At 41.0% G+C, this 16,875-nt stretch overlaps 1 protein-coding gene across 1 annotated transcript in view; it reads right to left on the bottom strand.

Moving 5' to 3' along the window:
• clcn6 (chloride channel 6) overlaps positions 1-13,121 on the bottom strand; it is a 54,292-nt gene extending 41,171 nt beyond the window's left edge. The window contains 1 exon segment of the mRNA XM_034590091.1: positions 12,766-13,121. Within this exon segment, the coding sequence (XP_034445982.1) occupies positions 12,766-12,840 (75 nt within the window). The 5' untranslated portion in view covers positions 12,841-13,121.
• Between the last annotated feature and the right edge of the window lie 3,754 nt (positions 13,122-16,875).

Below are 16,875 nucleotides of genomic sequence, written 5' to 3'. Positions count from 1 at the left end.
AAGTGAATATGCAGGAACTGAAATAATCTCCAGTCTCGGTGTTTCCGACTAGATTCTGATCTGGACTCAGCTCCACCAAGAGGTGGGCAAGAGAATGCCCTGGGAAGCAGCGCACACAGTGCGATTGATTAGCGGTGAGCTGGGGACAGTGAAGGAATTCATCTGGTGCGGACACTGAGATGGAGAGAGAGAGTTTCAAGCACGTCACTATAGTAAGAACACGGTTACACACACACCATGTGAATTAATGTTAGACATAGAACAGATGATTAAGATTGCTATTGACCATTGTGAGCTTGATCAGAAGATCAGTAGAGAGAGGCCTACTGTACTTTATGCTAAATATTTTCACAATGATGTGTATAAACTAATGCCCGAACACACAAATCACAGTGAGTGGTAGAAACATCACATATATTTGTAGATTCAGGAACCGGAATTAGTTAATAAATGTGAAGAGTGTGATATTACTCCTAAAATGAATGTTGGATATCTCATAATGATTGGAGCAACAGGTACAACAGTGATAGAGAGATGCACTGTACAATTGCTATTCTTCATGATGTGGTTGAAGGGGATTTTTTAAGATTCATTTTTGTTGTTACCACACTGCCTGATAAATCTTATGGATTTGATGTGTTCATTGAGTGGTATGTTCAATTTTAAACACCGCAGGGCATTAGAGGTAACTGGAGTCTAAATAACATCTGCATTTGTTAGATAGAGAAAGGGGGATTTGACACTAGCATATCAATGGGAGGTCTAGACTCTTTTCTACTCTCTGGAAGTAACACCCTCTTGCGAAAGGCAGAGGCAGAGAGACTTCAGACAAATGTGAATATACCGTAATTTCCGGACTATAAGCCGCTACTTTTTTTCACACACTGTGAGACTGCGGCTTTTACAACGGTGCGGCTTATTGATGGATTTTCATAGTGTTGCAGGCATGGCCTGCCCCTTTAAGAAAGCTGTTGTGTGTGTGACGTAGTGCACCTGAGAATTGTGGGTAAGGCGCCACATGTTGTACGATTGCTAGTCATATCAGACCAATGAAATTGCCGAACAGGTCACAGTGGACCAATGAAACTGTTTCGGCAAACTAAACCTAATTCTTCAGATCATCCATTTTGCGCTTCATGCACGCACCCTCATCATGGAAAAGACACGAAGATCTGCACATGATGCGGGTTTCAAGTTAAAAGCGATCCGTCTGGCTGTCGAAGAAGGAAATAGAGCTGCTGCACGTAAACTCAACGTCAATGAATCGATGGTGAGACGCTGGAGACGGCAGCATGAAGAACTGACTCGTTGCAAAAAGACGACAAAAGCTTTCAGAGGCAAGAAAAGCAGATGGCCCGAACTTGAAAACGTACTTGAAGACTGGGTGAAGACACAGAGAGCAGACGGCCGAGGTGTTTCCACCGTGCAGATCCGACTGAAAGCTAAAACAATCGCCACCGAAAAGAATATCGAAGATTTTAGAGGTGGACCATCTTGGTGTTTCAGATTTATGCAACGAAAAGGCCTGTCAATTAGGGCACGGACGACTGTGTGTCAGCAACTCCCTCCCGACTTCAAGGAAAAAATTACAAACTTCATCGAATTCACTCAAAGAAAGATAGCCGAAAATTCCATTGGACCAGACGACATCATAAATATGGATGAAGTACCTTTGACGTTTGACCTACCTCTCACTAGGACTGTTAACAAAAAAGGTGAATCGTCCGTCACGCTGAAAACAACTGGCCATGAGAGAACGCATTTCACTTGTGTTCTGAGCTGCACAGCATCCGGACTAAAGCTTCCACCCATGGTGATTTTTAAGCGGATGACGATGCCAAAAGAAAAATTCCCGAAAGGAATCGCTGTGAAAACCAACAAGAAAGGGTGGATGATAGAAAGCCTAATGAAGGAATGGCTGAATGAATGCTACGGGAAGCGACCGGGGGGATTTTTTCACAGAAAAAAGGCATTGCTTGTTTTGGACAGCATGAGGGCCCATATCACAGATTCTGTGAAAGCGGCCGTCAAAAAGACAAACTCAATTCCAGCTGTGATTCCTGGGGGCACAACAAAGTATTTGCAGCCCCTCGACATTAGTGTGAACCGTTCATTTAAGGTGGCACTCCGAGTTCAGTGGGAGGCTTGGATGACGAGCGGCGAGAAATCCTTTACAAAAACTGGCCGCATGCGAAGAGCAACTTTTTCTCAAGTCTGCCAGTGGATCCTAACAGCGTGGAGCAGTGTCAGACAATCCACAATCACCAACGGGTTCCGAAAGGCTGGACTGCTGCGTGATGAGGAGGACAGCGCAAGCTCGATGGCGGATTTGACGCGGGATGAAAGTGACATTGAGAGCGCAAACGAAGGAAAGACTGAGTGCAACGAAGCAATTCTGAGACTTTTAAATTCGGACACTGAAGAAGAGGACTTCGATGGTTTTAGTGCACAGGAGGACGATGGCGATAGTGACTAATTACTAATGACTTTTGCTGGTAGGTTCACGTTAGTACTGTTAAAAGCACTGTTCTGAAAAAAAGCATTTGCGTATGTTGCGTAGTTGTGTTGTTGTGGATGTTACCGGCATTTATTTAATTTAAATGATTTTATTTAATTAATGACTTTTGCTGGTAGGTTCCTATATTTTCGCCGATAAAATGTGTAACGAAGGAATTACATAACCTCAGGCTGTTCAATTCCGATACTGAAGCAGACAACTTTAGTACTGTTAAAAGCACTGTTCTGAAAAAATAATTTGCGTATGTTGTTGTGTTGTTGTGGATGTTACCGGCATGTATTTAATTAAAAGTTTAAAAAAAACTTTCCTGTAACATCTTTCCGCGTTAATATCTCATGTTTCAACGGGGACACCTGCGGCTTATAGACTACTGCGGCTTATTTATGTACAATTTCTTTTTTCTTTAAAAAATTAGCAGGTGCGGCCTATATACAGGTGCGCTCTATAGTCCGGAAAGTACGGTAGATGTTATTTTACTCAGAGAAGCGAACCATTAAGTAAGAGCAAACTAAGTTTAAGAAGGTTGTAGAGGATGTGAATTAAAGAAAGGATAAAGTAAGTTGGTTGTATTGAGATAGTAAACACTGTGTTGTCTTAGTAGTTTTGATAGACTCATTGGCTAAAGATTTGTTAAAATATCAACTTTTGATTATAATACTACTGGAGGGGAAAAGACATTTAATACCAATAAAATATTTTAAAAGAGGGTTAAAGGTTAATCGCAAACGATTTTCCATAGTGATAAATGAAATTAGGAGTGTTGAACTCATTCCTGAATGTGGTAAATCTTTTGATAAAATGTATTACGATTTTTAGTTTTGGTGTAAACATTAATGATATTCCTGAGTTGAAACAGGTACCGTCATGTTTGTGGACCGGGCACAAATATGTTTTGGGTCTGATCAAGGGATAAGACCCAAATAGAAAAGAATATCTGAATCCTCGTATGGAATATGTAAAGATCGTCTGTTAACACACTACTTTTTTTTTCCTGTAAGGAAAAACAAAGGAAGCAGAGCTTCAAACAATGTTTTAGAGTTTCGACAACTGCTGAGAGAGCTGTGATATTTGATGTGTGATATGTGACGCTGTGATATGACTTTACTGGTGCCAATATGCTGATAGGATGATTTTGCTTGAGCAAAATACCTCCCACCTTTTAACAACCAGGTGGCTCAGATATGGGACAGTATTGCCTTAGATGATAGACATCACTATTTAGAGATGCAATGTTTTTAACTATGCGACTCTCTTCCCTACATCAGTAGGGATAGCCACATGATTGCGTAGCAGTTTTCTTAACTAAGAAAGATTAGATTAGATTTAAAAGATAAACAGCTAATTATGTAGAGGTGATAGTTGTTTGGTGATAAGTTTCAGCATCAAAGGATGCAGCAACTGAGATAACCAAGTGGGTTTACGACTGTGTGATACAATAGAGGCTAAACCACTCCCATCACACTATTGTGCATTGACTGAAGAATGCAAATATGCTAGGGACAAGAGTGTCAAGAGCAACACTAATAGCAGGTTTGCATGGGGGTGGCATGTGATTTTGGCTGAGTTGACTGAATAGGAGATTCATGAACCTATTTCACTTCACACTTTCATCTGTGTGCTGATAGATGCTGTGTTATCATGCAAACTGTATGCAGTCTGCAAATGAGGAGTGCATATTAAAGATTTTTAATGATAACACTTAATGTAGGTTATAGGAGCTATAAACAAGGGTCAATCGCAATAAAAAAAGTTTTAAGAATACAGATTTAATTTACTAAGTTTAAGGAGTAAACTGTTTGGTGGATAACAGTTTGTTTGGTGGCTGACAGACTTTTGATGTGGGTCACATGGATGATATTGTTTAACCTATGTATGTTTCTTCATTATTTTGAATTGACACATGACTGTAGTCAGTGTGTCAAAAGGGAGGAATATAGATATAGATGTATTGGGTGTATAAAAACAACACTCTAAACAATACTCAATAAAACTTTTTTTTTATCTGAGTCGCGTAATTGAATTACAATGAAAATAGGTAAAGAAATCCAGATTCCACAAAGTAAACAATCCACCACCAAACAAACAGTTTGATCATTTATAGAGGGATTTGATAAAGATTAAATTGAATTAAGTAAGTTAGATAAATAAATAAATACTGTCTTGTTCTTGTTGACATGTATGCTATGCAAGTAGAAGCTTTCCCCACATCTAAACAGGATTCTTCAGCAGTGGCGCAGACACTGCTCGGAGAACTCATTCCACGTTGGGAAATTCCAAAAAGATGTCCACTGATAATGGTACCCCATTTGTAAGCACAGCTTTAAGGATGCTGGTGAGTATGGGTATCGACACGAGGCAACATCGTGCCTATCATCCCGCCAGTGGCGGGGCAGTGGAAAGAAACAAACAGTGGAAGGAGACAACAGCACATTGAAAAACGAACTGGTAGATATTGTGTAAACCTGTCCCCTGTACTCTTTAATATCCACAGGCAGGTGATGGACTCCCTACCGAAATCCATAGACAGGGAAACTGCATGATCTGAGACCAGGAGACTGGATTGTGGTGAAGGACGTGAGAAGGAAACCAGGAGAGCACGTCGATGGAACGAGTGCAAACCAAGTGCCTCTCACCACACAGACGGAAGTGAAGGTCAACCTGGAGACATGCAAGCCATTGAAGGAGGATTTCCGGAGCCACGAGTGGATTCTACAGGACGGAGCGTGCGTTGTGTCAGTGTGCGAGCCTTCAGCCTTCAATTGTTTCGTGTTTGCAAGCAAGGAGAGGTGTGGAAATGATTAGGGCCACACGTCTCTAATCTCAAGAAGAGGCAACACTTTGAAGAGGGGGTTGGCGAGGGGCACTGCTGATACAATAGCGCCGAAGGGGGAAAACAACGACACCTGATGGGACGACTGGGATGCAGTTCGAGGGAAAAGATGGTTTCCCTGTTCATGAACACCGTCATCGTCGTCCTGCCACCAATAATATGGCATGTGAAACCTTGGCAGGAAGAAAAACACGAAATATAACTTGAGCATCAAAGTCAGAACAAAAGGAGAACTCATGTTCGACTTCCCTGATGAACTGACAAAGCCTGGAGAATGCATGGTTTGAGATCCATGAAAACATCAGAGACCCAAGCTCACTTACAGATTCAACTCATTGTGTGTAATCAAGAGATGAGAGTTCCACAGTGTGAGTGTCTCCAGATGAAAGGTTTTGGAGGGACTTGACCCAGGGTCCCCCCTGGGGCAGTGCACTGTGAAGGAACACACACACAAACAGATGAGTTTGCTCTGGAGATGGAAGATTAACATCTTACATCAGGGGGGCTGGGTTTTCAACTCTTTCTCCCACTAGTCTAGAGTCAGGAATGACTCTGCATCACAGGATGGCTTTGAGAAAAGATGCTAGCCAAGAAGGTGTTTGTCACATAATCAGGACGAATTGCTGGCACATACACAGTGAACATTTTTGACAATATGATGCATATCGTTTCAAATTTTTAAATGACCTATTGTCCAGAGAAAGAACAAGGACACTCAGATTCCTGAAGGGCGGAATTGATGGTCACGCCTACTTTTGAATGATTGCAAAATATGTTATTGAAGTTTGTTGAAACCTATTTGGATTTTCATGTGTGTACTAGTGTTGTTGAACTGTTGTATTGTCTTTTGAGTTTAAGAATATGGTTATTTCCTTAATCAAGTCTATGATTGGACGATATGTTCAACTTCCTGAAACTCATCTATCCGGGATGCTTCCCTTCCAGGATGATGAGATGGTATAAAGATGTATAAAGGATATTGAGCCTTTTAGGCTCAAAGGGGGAATTGTAATGGCAGATTTTGCATTTGTGTAATGTATAATAGAAGAACAGATATGTATTTAGAAGAAGTAGATAACAAATGTGTTTCTGTGACTTACAAAAGTTGCAGAGGGGACTATAATTGTTTATGGCCCCCACATGTGTGTCTTAGCAAATGCTTCACTGCAGGGGTGTTACTTAGTGTGTCTGATAGAGATGGGTGAGGGGAACTCTGCATTGTATACAGGACTGGGGTCTTTTGATGTTGTAAATGAAGATAGAGGTCACACCAGGGGTCTGGGACGGAGATCTGAGACAGGAACTCTGCCCAACCTGGTCAGACATCAAGAGGCTGAAGAATACCTTTTGGCTCCTCGCAGGGAGGGGCTTCTGATTGTATAAGTGAAGTGATTCTCCTGTGCTCTGTGCTCATTCTATACACGTCACACTAGGTGGCTGTGTGGGGTGAGCCCACCTGCAGGTGTTTTAGTTGAACTTTCCGAGAGACAATGTTATGTGTGTATTATTATACAATAGAGTATCATTATTAAACAGAAACTGCCACCACATCAGGCTTTTATAAATGTAGACTACATACCACATCTGTACTCAGTATTAGTTTTTACACTTTACACTGTACAAAATATCTGTAAGAAAAATGCTACACAAAATGTTAAACACATGCAGCAAAAATATATAAATCTCTCAAACTCCAAAACTTTTGGTCAAACTAATATATTATTTCAGTCAATTATTAAGCTTTTGTACATTGTTCAAAGAGCAAAGAGTTGCCTCCTTTTAGAGCCAGAGGACCTTAACAGAGATTAGAGATTGATACTTTTGCAAGAAACTTGTTTAGAAGGAGGGTGCAAAGAAGGTGATGATGAAGATCAAGTGGATCCAGTTTCATTAATTGTGTGTAATTGTTGAGAAAAACTAATGATGCATACTATAATACACCTCACTTGATAGAATGTTTTTATATTTCATCCTGAAGGTGAACTTTCCCTTGTGGTTGCAATTGAAATTATTGCTAGAAATAAGTAAATACTTAGTATAACAGCATCATACAGTGCCTACATGCTTTCAGGATACTTTTTCAAATTGTTATTAGTGAGTCTTTTGTGGCTCAGGAGAAAGAGGGGATCGCTCACATACCAGAAGGTGGCCCGTTTCACGTGCAGAAGCGAGATACAGATCTGAATGATGGCTGTGCCAACAGCGTATATGATTGATGTATGATAGAGAAATGCTGCACACACATGCACTGTATGAATGTGTGTGAATGGTTGAATGGAAAAACTGAAAAGCTCTTTATAAATACAGACCCATTATCATTTTTAGTAACGAGTTACTTTCAGACGTGCATGTGTAGACTATATTTCAAGCATCCTCATTATTGAGACTTATTTTACATGCAATTACATGTCAATCATATTACAAATTAATATTCTAGAATATATGTGACAAAAAGCATTTTCTTATGGATTTAATCGGGTGGTATGTGTTGACCAATGAATCTTCCTGGCTTTGTTGATTGCCAAGAATTTTACATATCACCTTTAAAGTTTCTTTAAATTTAGAATTAATGTACACTGGTCCTCTGAGAAATACGTTGCATTATGCAGAAACTGCTTACAATGCTGTTTATGCCCCCATTAATTTACACAGACATACACATGCATAAATAGTATAGTATTGTTTAATACTAATTCAGACAATCAGGGTTTTTCAACCATGACTTCCTTTCTTAATCCAGAGTAAAATCAGAGTAGGTTACACTACTTTTTGGCCTCCGTTGCTGGTTCAGGAAAGCCATGTTTGGCTAATGCTGCCTACATTCTTTTAGCAGTGCAAACATAAATATGTCCTGGTCTTCATATGAGGGGCCACCTACTCAGTTGATGTCCTCTGAACTGCTACAGTTTCACCATAAACCAAAAACATTTCAACACTTTTCAGTGCCCATAAGTTGATTTGTTTGTGGCGACCACAAAAATATTAACAATGACCAACACATAAAGATTTCTTTTTCTTTTTCAAATGGGTAAAATCTTATTCTGTAGTCTATCTGCACACAGCACATTGATTCCTTCACCCCCTCCTGACACATTGATGTGTCAATTACATATCTGTGTACTCAGACTGGGTAAAAACATAATTTGGTCTTTACAAAATGAAATGACATGCACGTTTAATTGCATGCAGAGGGGGAGTGGCGACTGTCTAGATCCAGACCCAGAAACCTTCTTGTCTGGACCCCGACCTATAACCAATAAATCATTGAGAATTGTCAAATTTTTACAGAGCATCTCTACTTTAACCAGCACAGCTTTTTAGCCTTTATGGCATTGGTTTAGCAGCACTGGTAACTCACAGACCAATTGTATGCATTGTAAATCATCTCACGTGATGCCACTCAGCCAATCAAATCTGTGAATTCTGATGAGAATTCTGACCATGTGTGTATCTCACTCACCAAGTCAGGAGCAGACTAGAGGAGAAATAGACAGTGAGAAGTGAATCCGAGATAACTCACAAAAGTAATTTAAGGCGTGCTCTCAAAAGAGAAGAGTAGACAACTAAAACAGAGTTGTATTCAAGACTCAACAGACTCTTACATGCGTATTCTTCCAACTGGCAGATCAAAACCAACATACATCATATGTTCCCGAAAACATGATAATTGTTAAAGGGCCCATATTGTGTAAAATACATTTTCTAGGCTTTTACTATCCGTAATTACTTGGAAGGGGGTTAGTAGGGACCCTCAAAGTATGAAAACAGTCAGTCTGCGGACTTTTTCACTCAGTCCATTCTAAGAAATATGTTATCGAAACGTCTCGTTTCGTACTTCCTCCCCCGTTTTGAGTCATTCGGGATCGCAATCGTCTCTCAGCCCCACCCAGCCTGTACCATTCCAGGCTTCGACCCCACCAGCCCCGCTCCCCGTCAACTCCACCACCACCCCTCCACACCGAACGCGACACCAAGCAGATATGTTGCTGAGCTAGCAGCTTGTTAGCTACTACAGGCTAACCACAACAAACAACACTGAAGAAACACTGCAGCGTGGAGGGATGCAAGGAAGAGAATGTATCCGTGCACATTCCTCCTTAGAACATCACTGATCGAGACCAGCGGTTATGCTTTATCTCTTCTGACGTGCCTTGTCGCTGTGCTCAGTACAGAGTAACGCAGACGTTACTCTGTACTGAAACTCCGGTGTGAAACTCCATACTGTAACTCGGGACGTTACTCCTAAATTGGCCGAGGGTCCTGCTAAAACTTGAACAAACATGAGGACGGTGTAACTTACCGTTCAGAAACATCCTGTTGTAACCGACTGTAAATATGTGGCTGGTCTTCTATAGCTGCAAACATAACAACGTGTCTTTCAGCTCTGTTTACCAGAGTGAATGCGCCAGAATGAGACCGGTGATAGGCCTGGTCGCGTGTCACTCAAAGTGCAGTCAGCCAATCAGAGGAGGGGCTCAAGAGGCAGGTGAAAACAGCCTGTTCTGTCTGCAGCTCCAGAGAGAGGCAGAAGAGAGGACATGGAAATACACATTGCAGCAGTTTTTTCGACTGATATATCATCTTGGGGTACCAATAACTCAAATTAAATCCCAGAAAGGTGTAAAATATGAAACAATGTGAAACGAACCTACACCATTCCTACCCCAGATTTAAAATCCTGACAAGAAAAGTGGTGTTGGGATATAAGAGGAAAGAAAGGAAGAGAAAAAACAGGTGTTAAAGCTGTTCAGTTGTTAAGATGTGTAGAAAGTGGGTTGAGACAGCTAAGTGAGAAGTTAATAAACAAAAAAATGAAATTGAATGTACACTTTTAACTTTAACTTATTTATTTCTAAATTTAAAGACTTTTTAAGATGGACATTTGTAATAACTTTATCAACATGAGAAAATAGCATTTTTTTTCAATTAGGGCTGAGTAGGTGGTCCTATGTGGGCCGCGATGCATTTGCGTTGCATGGATGTGTAACCTCAACTTATTTCCTAGGTTTTCAGACATGATTTTCAAGGAGGAAGTGATGAGGAGATGGACTAACGAGGCAAAGCTGGAGTTACAGGCCTGCTTTGACTGCACTGATTGGACTGTTTTTGAGGCTGCTGCTATAGACCTGGATGAGCTCACTGACACTGTGACATAATACATCAGTTTTTGTGAGGACATGTGTGTGCTGACTAAAACCTTCTGCACATACAACAACAATAAACCCTGGTTCACTGCAAAACTCAGGCAGCTTCATCAGGCCAAGGAGGAGGCCTACAGAAGTGGGGACAGCATCCTGTACAACCAGGCCAGAAACACACTGACAAAGGAGATCAGAGTAGCAAAGAGGAGCTACACTGACAGAAGATCAGGAAGGCACCAGGCCCAGACGGTGTGTCACCCTCCTGCCTGAAAGTCTGTGCTGACCAGCTTGCCCCCATCTTCACGCAGATCTTCAACCGATCACTGGAGTCCCCTCCTGCTTCAAACACTCCACCATCATCCCAGTCCCCAAGAAATCCTCCATCACAGGATTAAATGACTACGGGCCCGTCGCCCTGACGCCTGTGGTCATGAAATCGTTCGAGAGACTGGTGCTGACCCACCTGAAGGACATCACAGGCCCACTGCTGGACTCCCTGCAGTTTGCCTACCGGGCAAACAGGTCGGTGGATGATGCAATTAACATGGGACTGCACTACATGCTGCAACACCTCAACTCTCCCAGCTCTCTGTGCCAGCCTCCACCTGTCAGTGGATCACTAACTTCCTGACAGACAGGAGGCAGCAGGTAAGGCTGGGGAACATCACATCCAGCACCCGGACCATCAACACTGGCGCCCCCCAGGGATGTGTGCTCTCCCCACTGCTCTTCTCCCTCTACACCAACGACTGCACCCGTCTGTTAAACTCCTGAAGTTTGCAGACGACAACAGTCATCGGCCTCAATAGGGACACTGACGAGTCTGCGTACAGACGTGAGGTTGAACAGCTGGCCCTCTGGTGTGGTCAGAACAACCTGGGGCTGAACAAGCTCAAAACTGTGGAGATGACAGTGGACTTCAGGAGGCTGTGGAGACCTTCAGGTTTCTGGGATCCACAATCTCCCAGGACCTAAAGTGGGCCTCCAACATCGACACCATCACCAAAAAGGCCCAGCAGAGGATGTACTTCCTGTGCCAGCTCAGGAAGTTCAACCTGCCTCAGGAGCTGCGGATCCAGTTCTACACCGCCATCATCCAGTCTGTTCTGAGCACATCCATCGCTGTCTGGTTTGGATCAGCCACCAAACAGGACAGGAACCAACTACAACGGACAGTCAGGTTGTGAGAGTCATTGGTGCCAGCCTGCCCTCCATCCAGGACCTGTACATCTCCAGAGTCAGGAAACGAGCAGGGAACATTACTGCAGACCCATCACATCCTGGACCCAACCAGTTCCAACTCCTCCCCTCTGGGGATATATATATATATATATATATTCCATCTACCTCATGTACATAAAGCATCCTGTGACAACCTTTCCATATTTATGCTAGCATCTGCACTCTGCATCATTGCACTATTTCTCCATGTTATTGTCATTTCTTATTCTCATATATATATATATATATTTCATACTTGTTCATAGGTAAATGTTTGCTGAACCTTGTTCTGCTTTGTTGTCCTGTTATTTGTCTATGTCTGTACATTGAGCAACGAAAAAACCGGACTAAAATTCCTTGTACAGTATGTGTAGGCATATATGGCCAATAAAGCTGATTTTGATGAGCAGGGGTTCAGTTAGTTGAGAATAGAAACAGCCCAAATGCTCATCAAGGAAACAGGTTAGTTTATAATTTGTTTTAGTTGTTATTGTGATACACCCGCTATTCATCTCAGGTAATAACAAGACTCTGTTATCAACAAATGTCTGAAGTGTGTGGTCAACATGACACTTATGTGTAATGGATAAGGCAAGTTTGGGGCACTTGCAGTAGCTGAAGGGAGATGACAGTAGGTTAGAAAAGTGTCAGACTTATGTAAATGTACAATACTAGCCCTGTTACACACATGTGGCAAAATAACGTTTATGATTTTGAGTAATTCAACGCAATATTCGTCTTATTGTTTTTGACCAGGAATTTGTCCTCTGGTTTTTGTTTTTATTATTTCCTGCTAACATTAAATTGTCTAAATATATATATATATACACACGTGCGTTTTGACGACCACACTTTACATGTATAGGATGATTTTGAGCACTAGGAATTTGTTGCGATATGCTGAAAAACATCTGAAAGAAATGGTAATTGCGGAGCACATTGAGTAGCAGGGTGGAACATGTAATCCAGAATATGTGGCCCTGAGGAGAACACAGCAGACATTCGGAGGAAAGGATAATTGTAATGTAACCATCAGTTACGACACGTTTCCTTACCAGTTCTTCTGGTGTCTGTGTATCTCCTCCTCTGCAGCAACATTGGCAACAAACACTGTTTCCACAACACGCCATCTTGGTTGTTGTGCATGGTGCGTTCAGGGCACGAATTCATAATAAGAGCCTCTAGAAGAAACTGAATATATAGATTGGTAGGTCGTACATCATGTTTAGAGAAAAAATATCCAAATTGTAGATCAATCCAAACTTAGAGTGTAAAATATAATTCAACAACATTGAAGTCTTGTTTAAAAAATTATATATTTCCCATGACATTTGAACGCAACCTCTCCTTGTCCATTTTTTCTCCCCACCCGAGGTGAGTGAAGATTATCCTACCGCTAACCTATGATAAACCACTATTCGTTCTTCTTCTTCTCCTTCTTCTTCTTCTTCTTCTTCTTCTTCTAATTCTTTTTCTTCTTGTTGTTTAATGGCGGGTGGCACCTAACGTTAAATGTGCCTTACCGCCACCTACTATGCTGGAGTCTGGGTCAGAGTGTTTGGTCTGCGGAAATACATAAATAAATAAACAAACAAAAAACATCAAATAAATTAAAATGTTAAAAATAAAAATAAAACCAACCCTAACTTAAACTTAGATCCTCTTCATTAAACCAGTTTCTTTTAAAAACTCAAACAATACTTTATAGTTTCCTTCTCCAATATTAAACAAATTCTTCGTTTAACTCTTCCACCACACATTTCCTCAGCTCCTTTTGTAGTTTTTCTCTCTGTGTGTTATATTTCTAGCAGTGACAGATGACATGCTCCACAGTTTCTTCCCCTGAACCACATTCACGTTGTCCTGATGGATGTTTCCATAGTTCGGGCTCATTCTAAGTGACCAGGACATTTGTAGGCATTTTACTCTAATGTTAAATGCCTAGAAGTGTCCGGCTCATTCCAAGTGACCTGGACATTTGTAGGCATTTTACTATAATGTTAAGTGCCTACAAGTGTCCCAAGTATTCTCCATCCCTAAGCACAAGTGTCTGGGACATTTCTAGGCATTTTGCTTCAAATATTAAGTGCCTAGAAGTGTCCGGCTCATTCTAAGTGACCTGGACATTTGTAGGAATTTTACTGTAATGTTAAGTGCCTACAAGTGTCCCAAGTATTCTCTGACCTGGACATTAGTAGACATTTTACTATAATGTTAAATGCCTACAAATGTCCCAGCGAATCAGAATTGGCCGGACATTTGTAGGCATTTTTATTGTAATGTTAAATGCCTACAAGTGTCTGGTTCATTCTAAGTGACCTGGACATTTGTAGGTATTTTACTATAATAAGTGACTAGAAGTGTCCGGCTCATTCTAAGTGACCAGGACATTTGTAGGCATTTTACTATATCGTTAAGTGCCTAGAAGTGTCCCAAGTATTCTCTGACCTGGACATTTGTAGGCATTTTACTATAATGTTAAATACCTACAAGTGTCCGGGTCATTCTAAGTAACCTGGACATTTGTAGGCATTTCGCTATAATGTTAAATGCCTACAAGTGTCCCAAGTAATCTCCATCCCTAAGCACAAGTGTGTGGGACATTTCTAGGCATTTTACTGTAATGTCAAATGCCTACAAGTGTCCGGCTCATTCTAAGTGACCTCGACATTTGTAGGCATTTTACTATAATGTTAAATGCCTACAAATGTCCCAGCCAATCAGAATTGCCCGGACATTTGTAGGCATTTTACTGTAATGTTAAATGCCTACAAGTGTCCGGCTCATTCTAAGTGACCAGGACATTTGTAGGCATTTCACTATAATGTTAAGTGTCTAGAAGTGTCCGGCTCATTCTAAGTGACCTGGACATTTGTAGGCATTTTAATCTAATGTTAAATTCCTAGAAGTGTCCGGCTCATTTTAAGTAACCTGGACATTTGTAGGCATTTTACTATAATGTTAAATACCTACAAATGTCCCATCCAATCAGAATTGGCCGGATATTTGTAGGCATTTTTACTGTAATGTTAAGTGCCTAGAAGTGTCCGACTCATTCTAACTGACCGGGACATTTGTAGGCATTTTGCTTCAATGTTAAGTGTCTAGAAGTGTCCCAAGTATTCTCTGACCTGGACAGTTGTAGGCATTTTGCTATAATTTTAAATGCCTACAAGTGTCCGGCTCATTCTAACTGACCTGGACATTTGTAGGCATTTTACTCTAATGTTAAATGCCTAGAAGTGTCCCAAGTATTCTCTGACCTGGACATTTGTAGGCATTTTACTATAATGTTAAGTGCCTAGAAGTGTCCGGCTCATTCTAAGTGACCTGGACATTTGTAGGCATTTTACTCTAATGTTAAATGCCTAGAAGTGTCCGGCTCATTCTAAGTAACCTGGACATTTGTAGGCATTTTACTATAATGTTAAATGCCTACAAATGTCCCAGCCAACCAGAATTGGCCGGACATTTGTAGGCATTTTTACTGTAATGTTAAATGCCTGCAAGTGTCCGGCTCATTCTAAATGACCTGGACATTTATAGGTATTTCGCTATAATGTTAAATGCCTACAAATGTCCGGCTCATTCCAACTGACCTGGACATTTGTAGAAATTTTGCTCTAATGTTAAGTGCCTACAAGTGTCCCAAGTATTCTCTGACCTGGACATTTGTAGGCATTTTACTATAATGTTAAATGCCTACAAATGTCCCAGCCAATCAGAATTGCCCAGACATTTGTAGGCATTTTTACTGCAATGTTAAGTGCCTAGAAGTGTCCGGCTCATTCTAAGTGACCTGGACATTTGTAGGCATTTTACTCTAATGTTAAATGCCTAGAAGTGTCCGGCTCATTCTAAGTAACCTGGACATTTGTAGGCATTTTACTATAATGTTAAATGCCTACAAATGTCCCAGCCAATCAGAATTGCCCCGACATTTGTAGGCATTTTTACTGTAATGTTAAATGCCTACAAGTGTCCGGCTCATTCTAAGTGACCTGGACATTTGTAGGCATTTTACTGTAATGTTAAATGCCTACAAATGTCCAGCCAACCAGAATTGGCCGGACATTTGTAGGCATTTTTACTGTAATGTTAAATGCCTACAAGTGTCCGGCTCATTCTAAATGACCTGGACATTTATAGGTATTTCGCTATAATGTTAAATGCCTACAAATGTCCGGCTCATTCCAACTGACCTGTACATTTGTAGGCATTTTGCTCTAATGTTAAGTGCCTACAAGTGTCCCAAGTATTCTCTGACCTGGACATTTGTAGGCATTTTACTATAATGTTAAATGCCTACAAATGTCCCAGCCAATCAGAATTGCCCAGACATTTGTAGGCATTTTTACTGCAATGTTAAGTGCCTAGAAGTGTCCGCCTCATTCTAACTGAACTGGACATTTGTAGGCATTTTACTATAATGTTAAATGCCTACAAATGTCCCATCCAATCAGAATTGGCCGGATATTTGTAGGCATATTTACTGAAATGTTAAATGCCTACAAGTGTCCGGCTCATTCTAACTGACCTGGACATTTGTAGGCATTTTACTCTGATGTTAAATGCCAAGAAGTGTCCGGCTCATTCTGAGTGACCAGGACATTTGTAGGCATTTTACTATAATGTTAAATGCCTACAAATGTCCCAGCCAATCAGAATTGCCCGGACATTTGTAGGCATTTTACTGTAATGTTAAATGCCTACAAGTGTCCGGCTCATTCTAAGTGACCAGGACATTTGTAGGCATTTTACTATAATGTTAAATGCCTACAAATGTCCCAGCCAATCAGAATTGCTTGGACATTTGTAGGCATTTTTACTGTAATGTTAAATGCCTACAATTGTCCGTCTCATTCTACTGTAATGTTAAATGCCTACAAGTGTCCGGCTCATTCAAAGTGACCAGGACATTTGTAGGTATTTCGCTATAATGTTAAATGCCTACAAGTGTCCCAAGTATTCTCTGACTTGGACATTTGTAGTCATTTTACTATAATGTTAAATGCCTACAAATGTCCCAGCCAATCAGAATTGCTCGGACATTTGTAGGCATTTTTACTGTAATGTTAAATGCCTACAATTGTCCGTCTCATTCTACTGTAATGTTAAATGCCTACAAGTGTCCGGCTCATTCAAAGTGACCAGGACATTTGTAG

This window comes from Hippoglossus hippoglossus, chromosome 7, assembly GCF_009819705.1.
Source record: "Hippoglossus hippoglossus isolate fHipHip1 chromosome 7, fHipHip1.pri, whole genome shotgun sequence".
NCBI lineage: Eukaryota > Metazoa > Chordata > Actinopteri > Pleuronectiformes > Pleuronectidae > Hippoglossus > Hippoglossus hippoglossus.
Note: the sequence above shows the minus strand (reverse complement) of the source record. Positions and strands in the feature narration are given on the sequence as shown.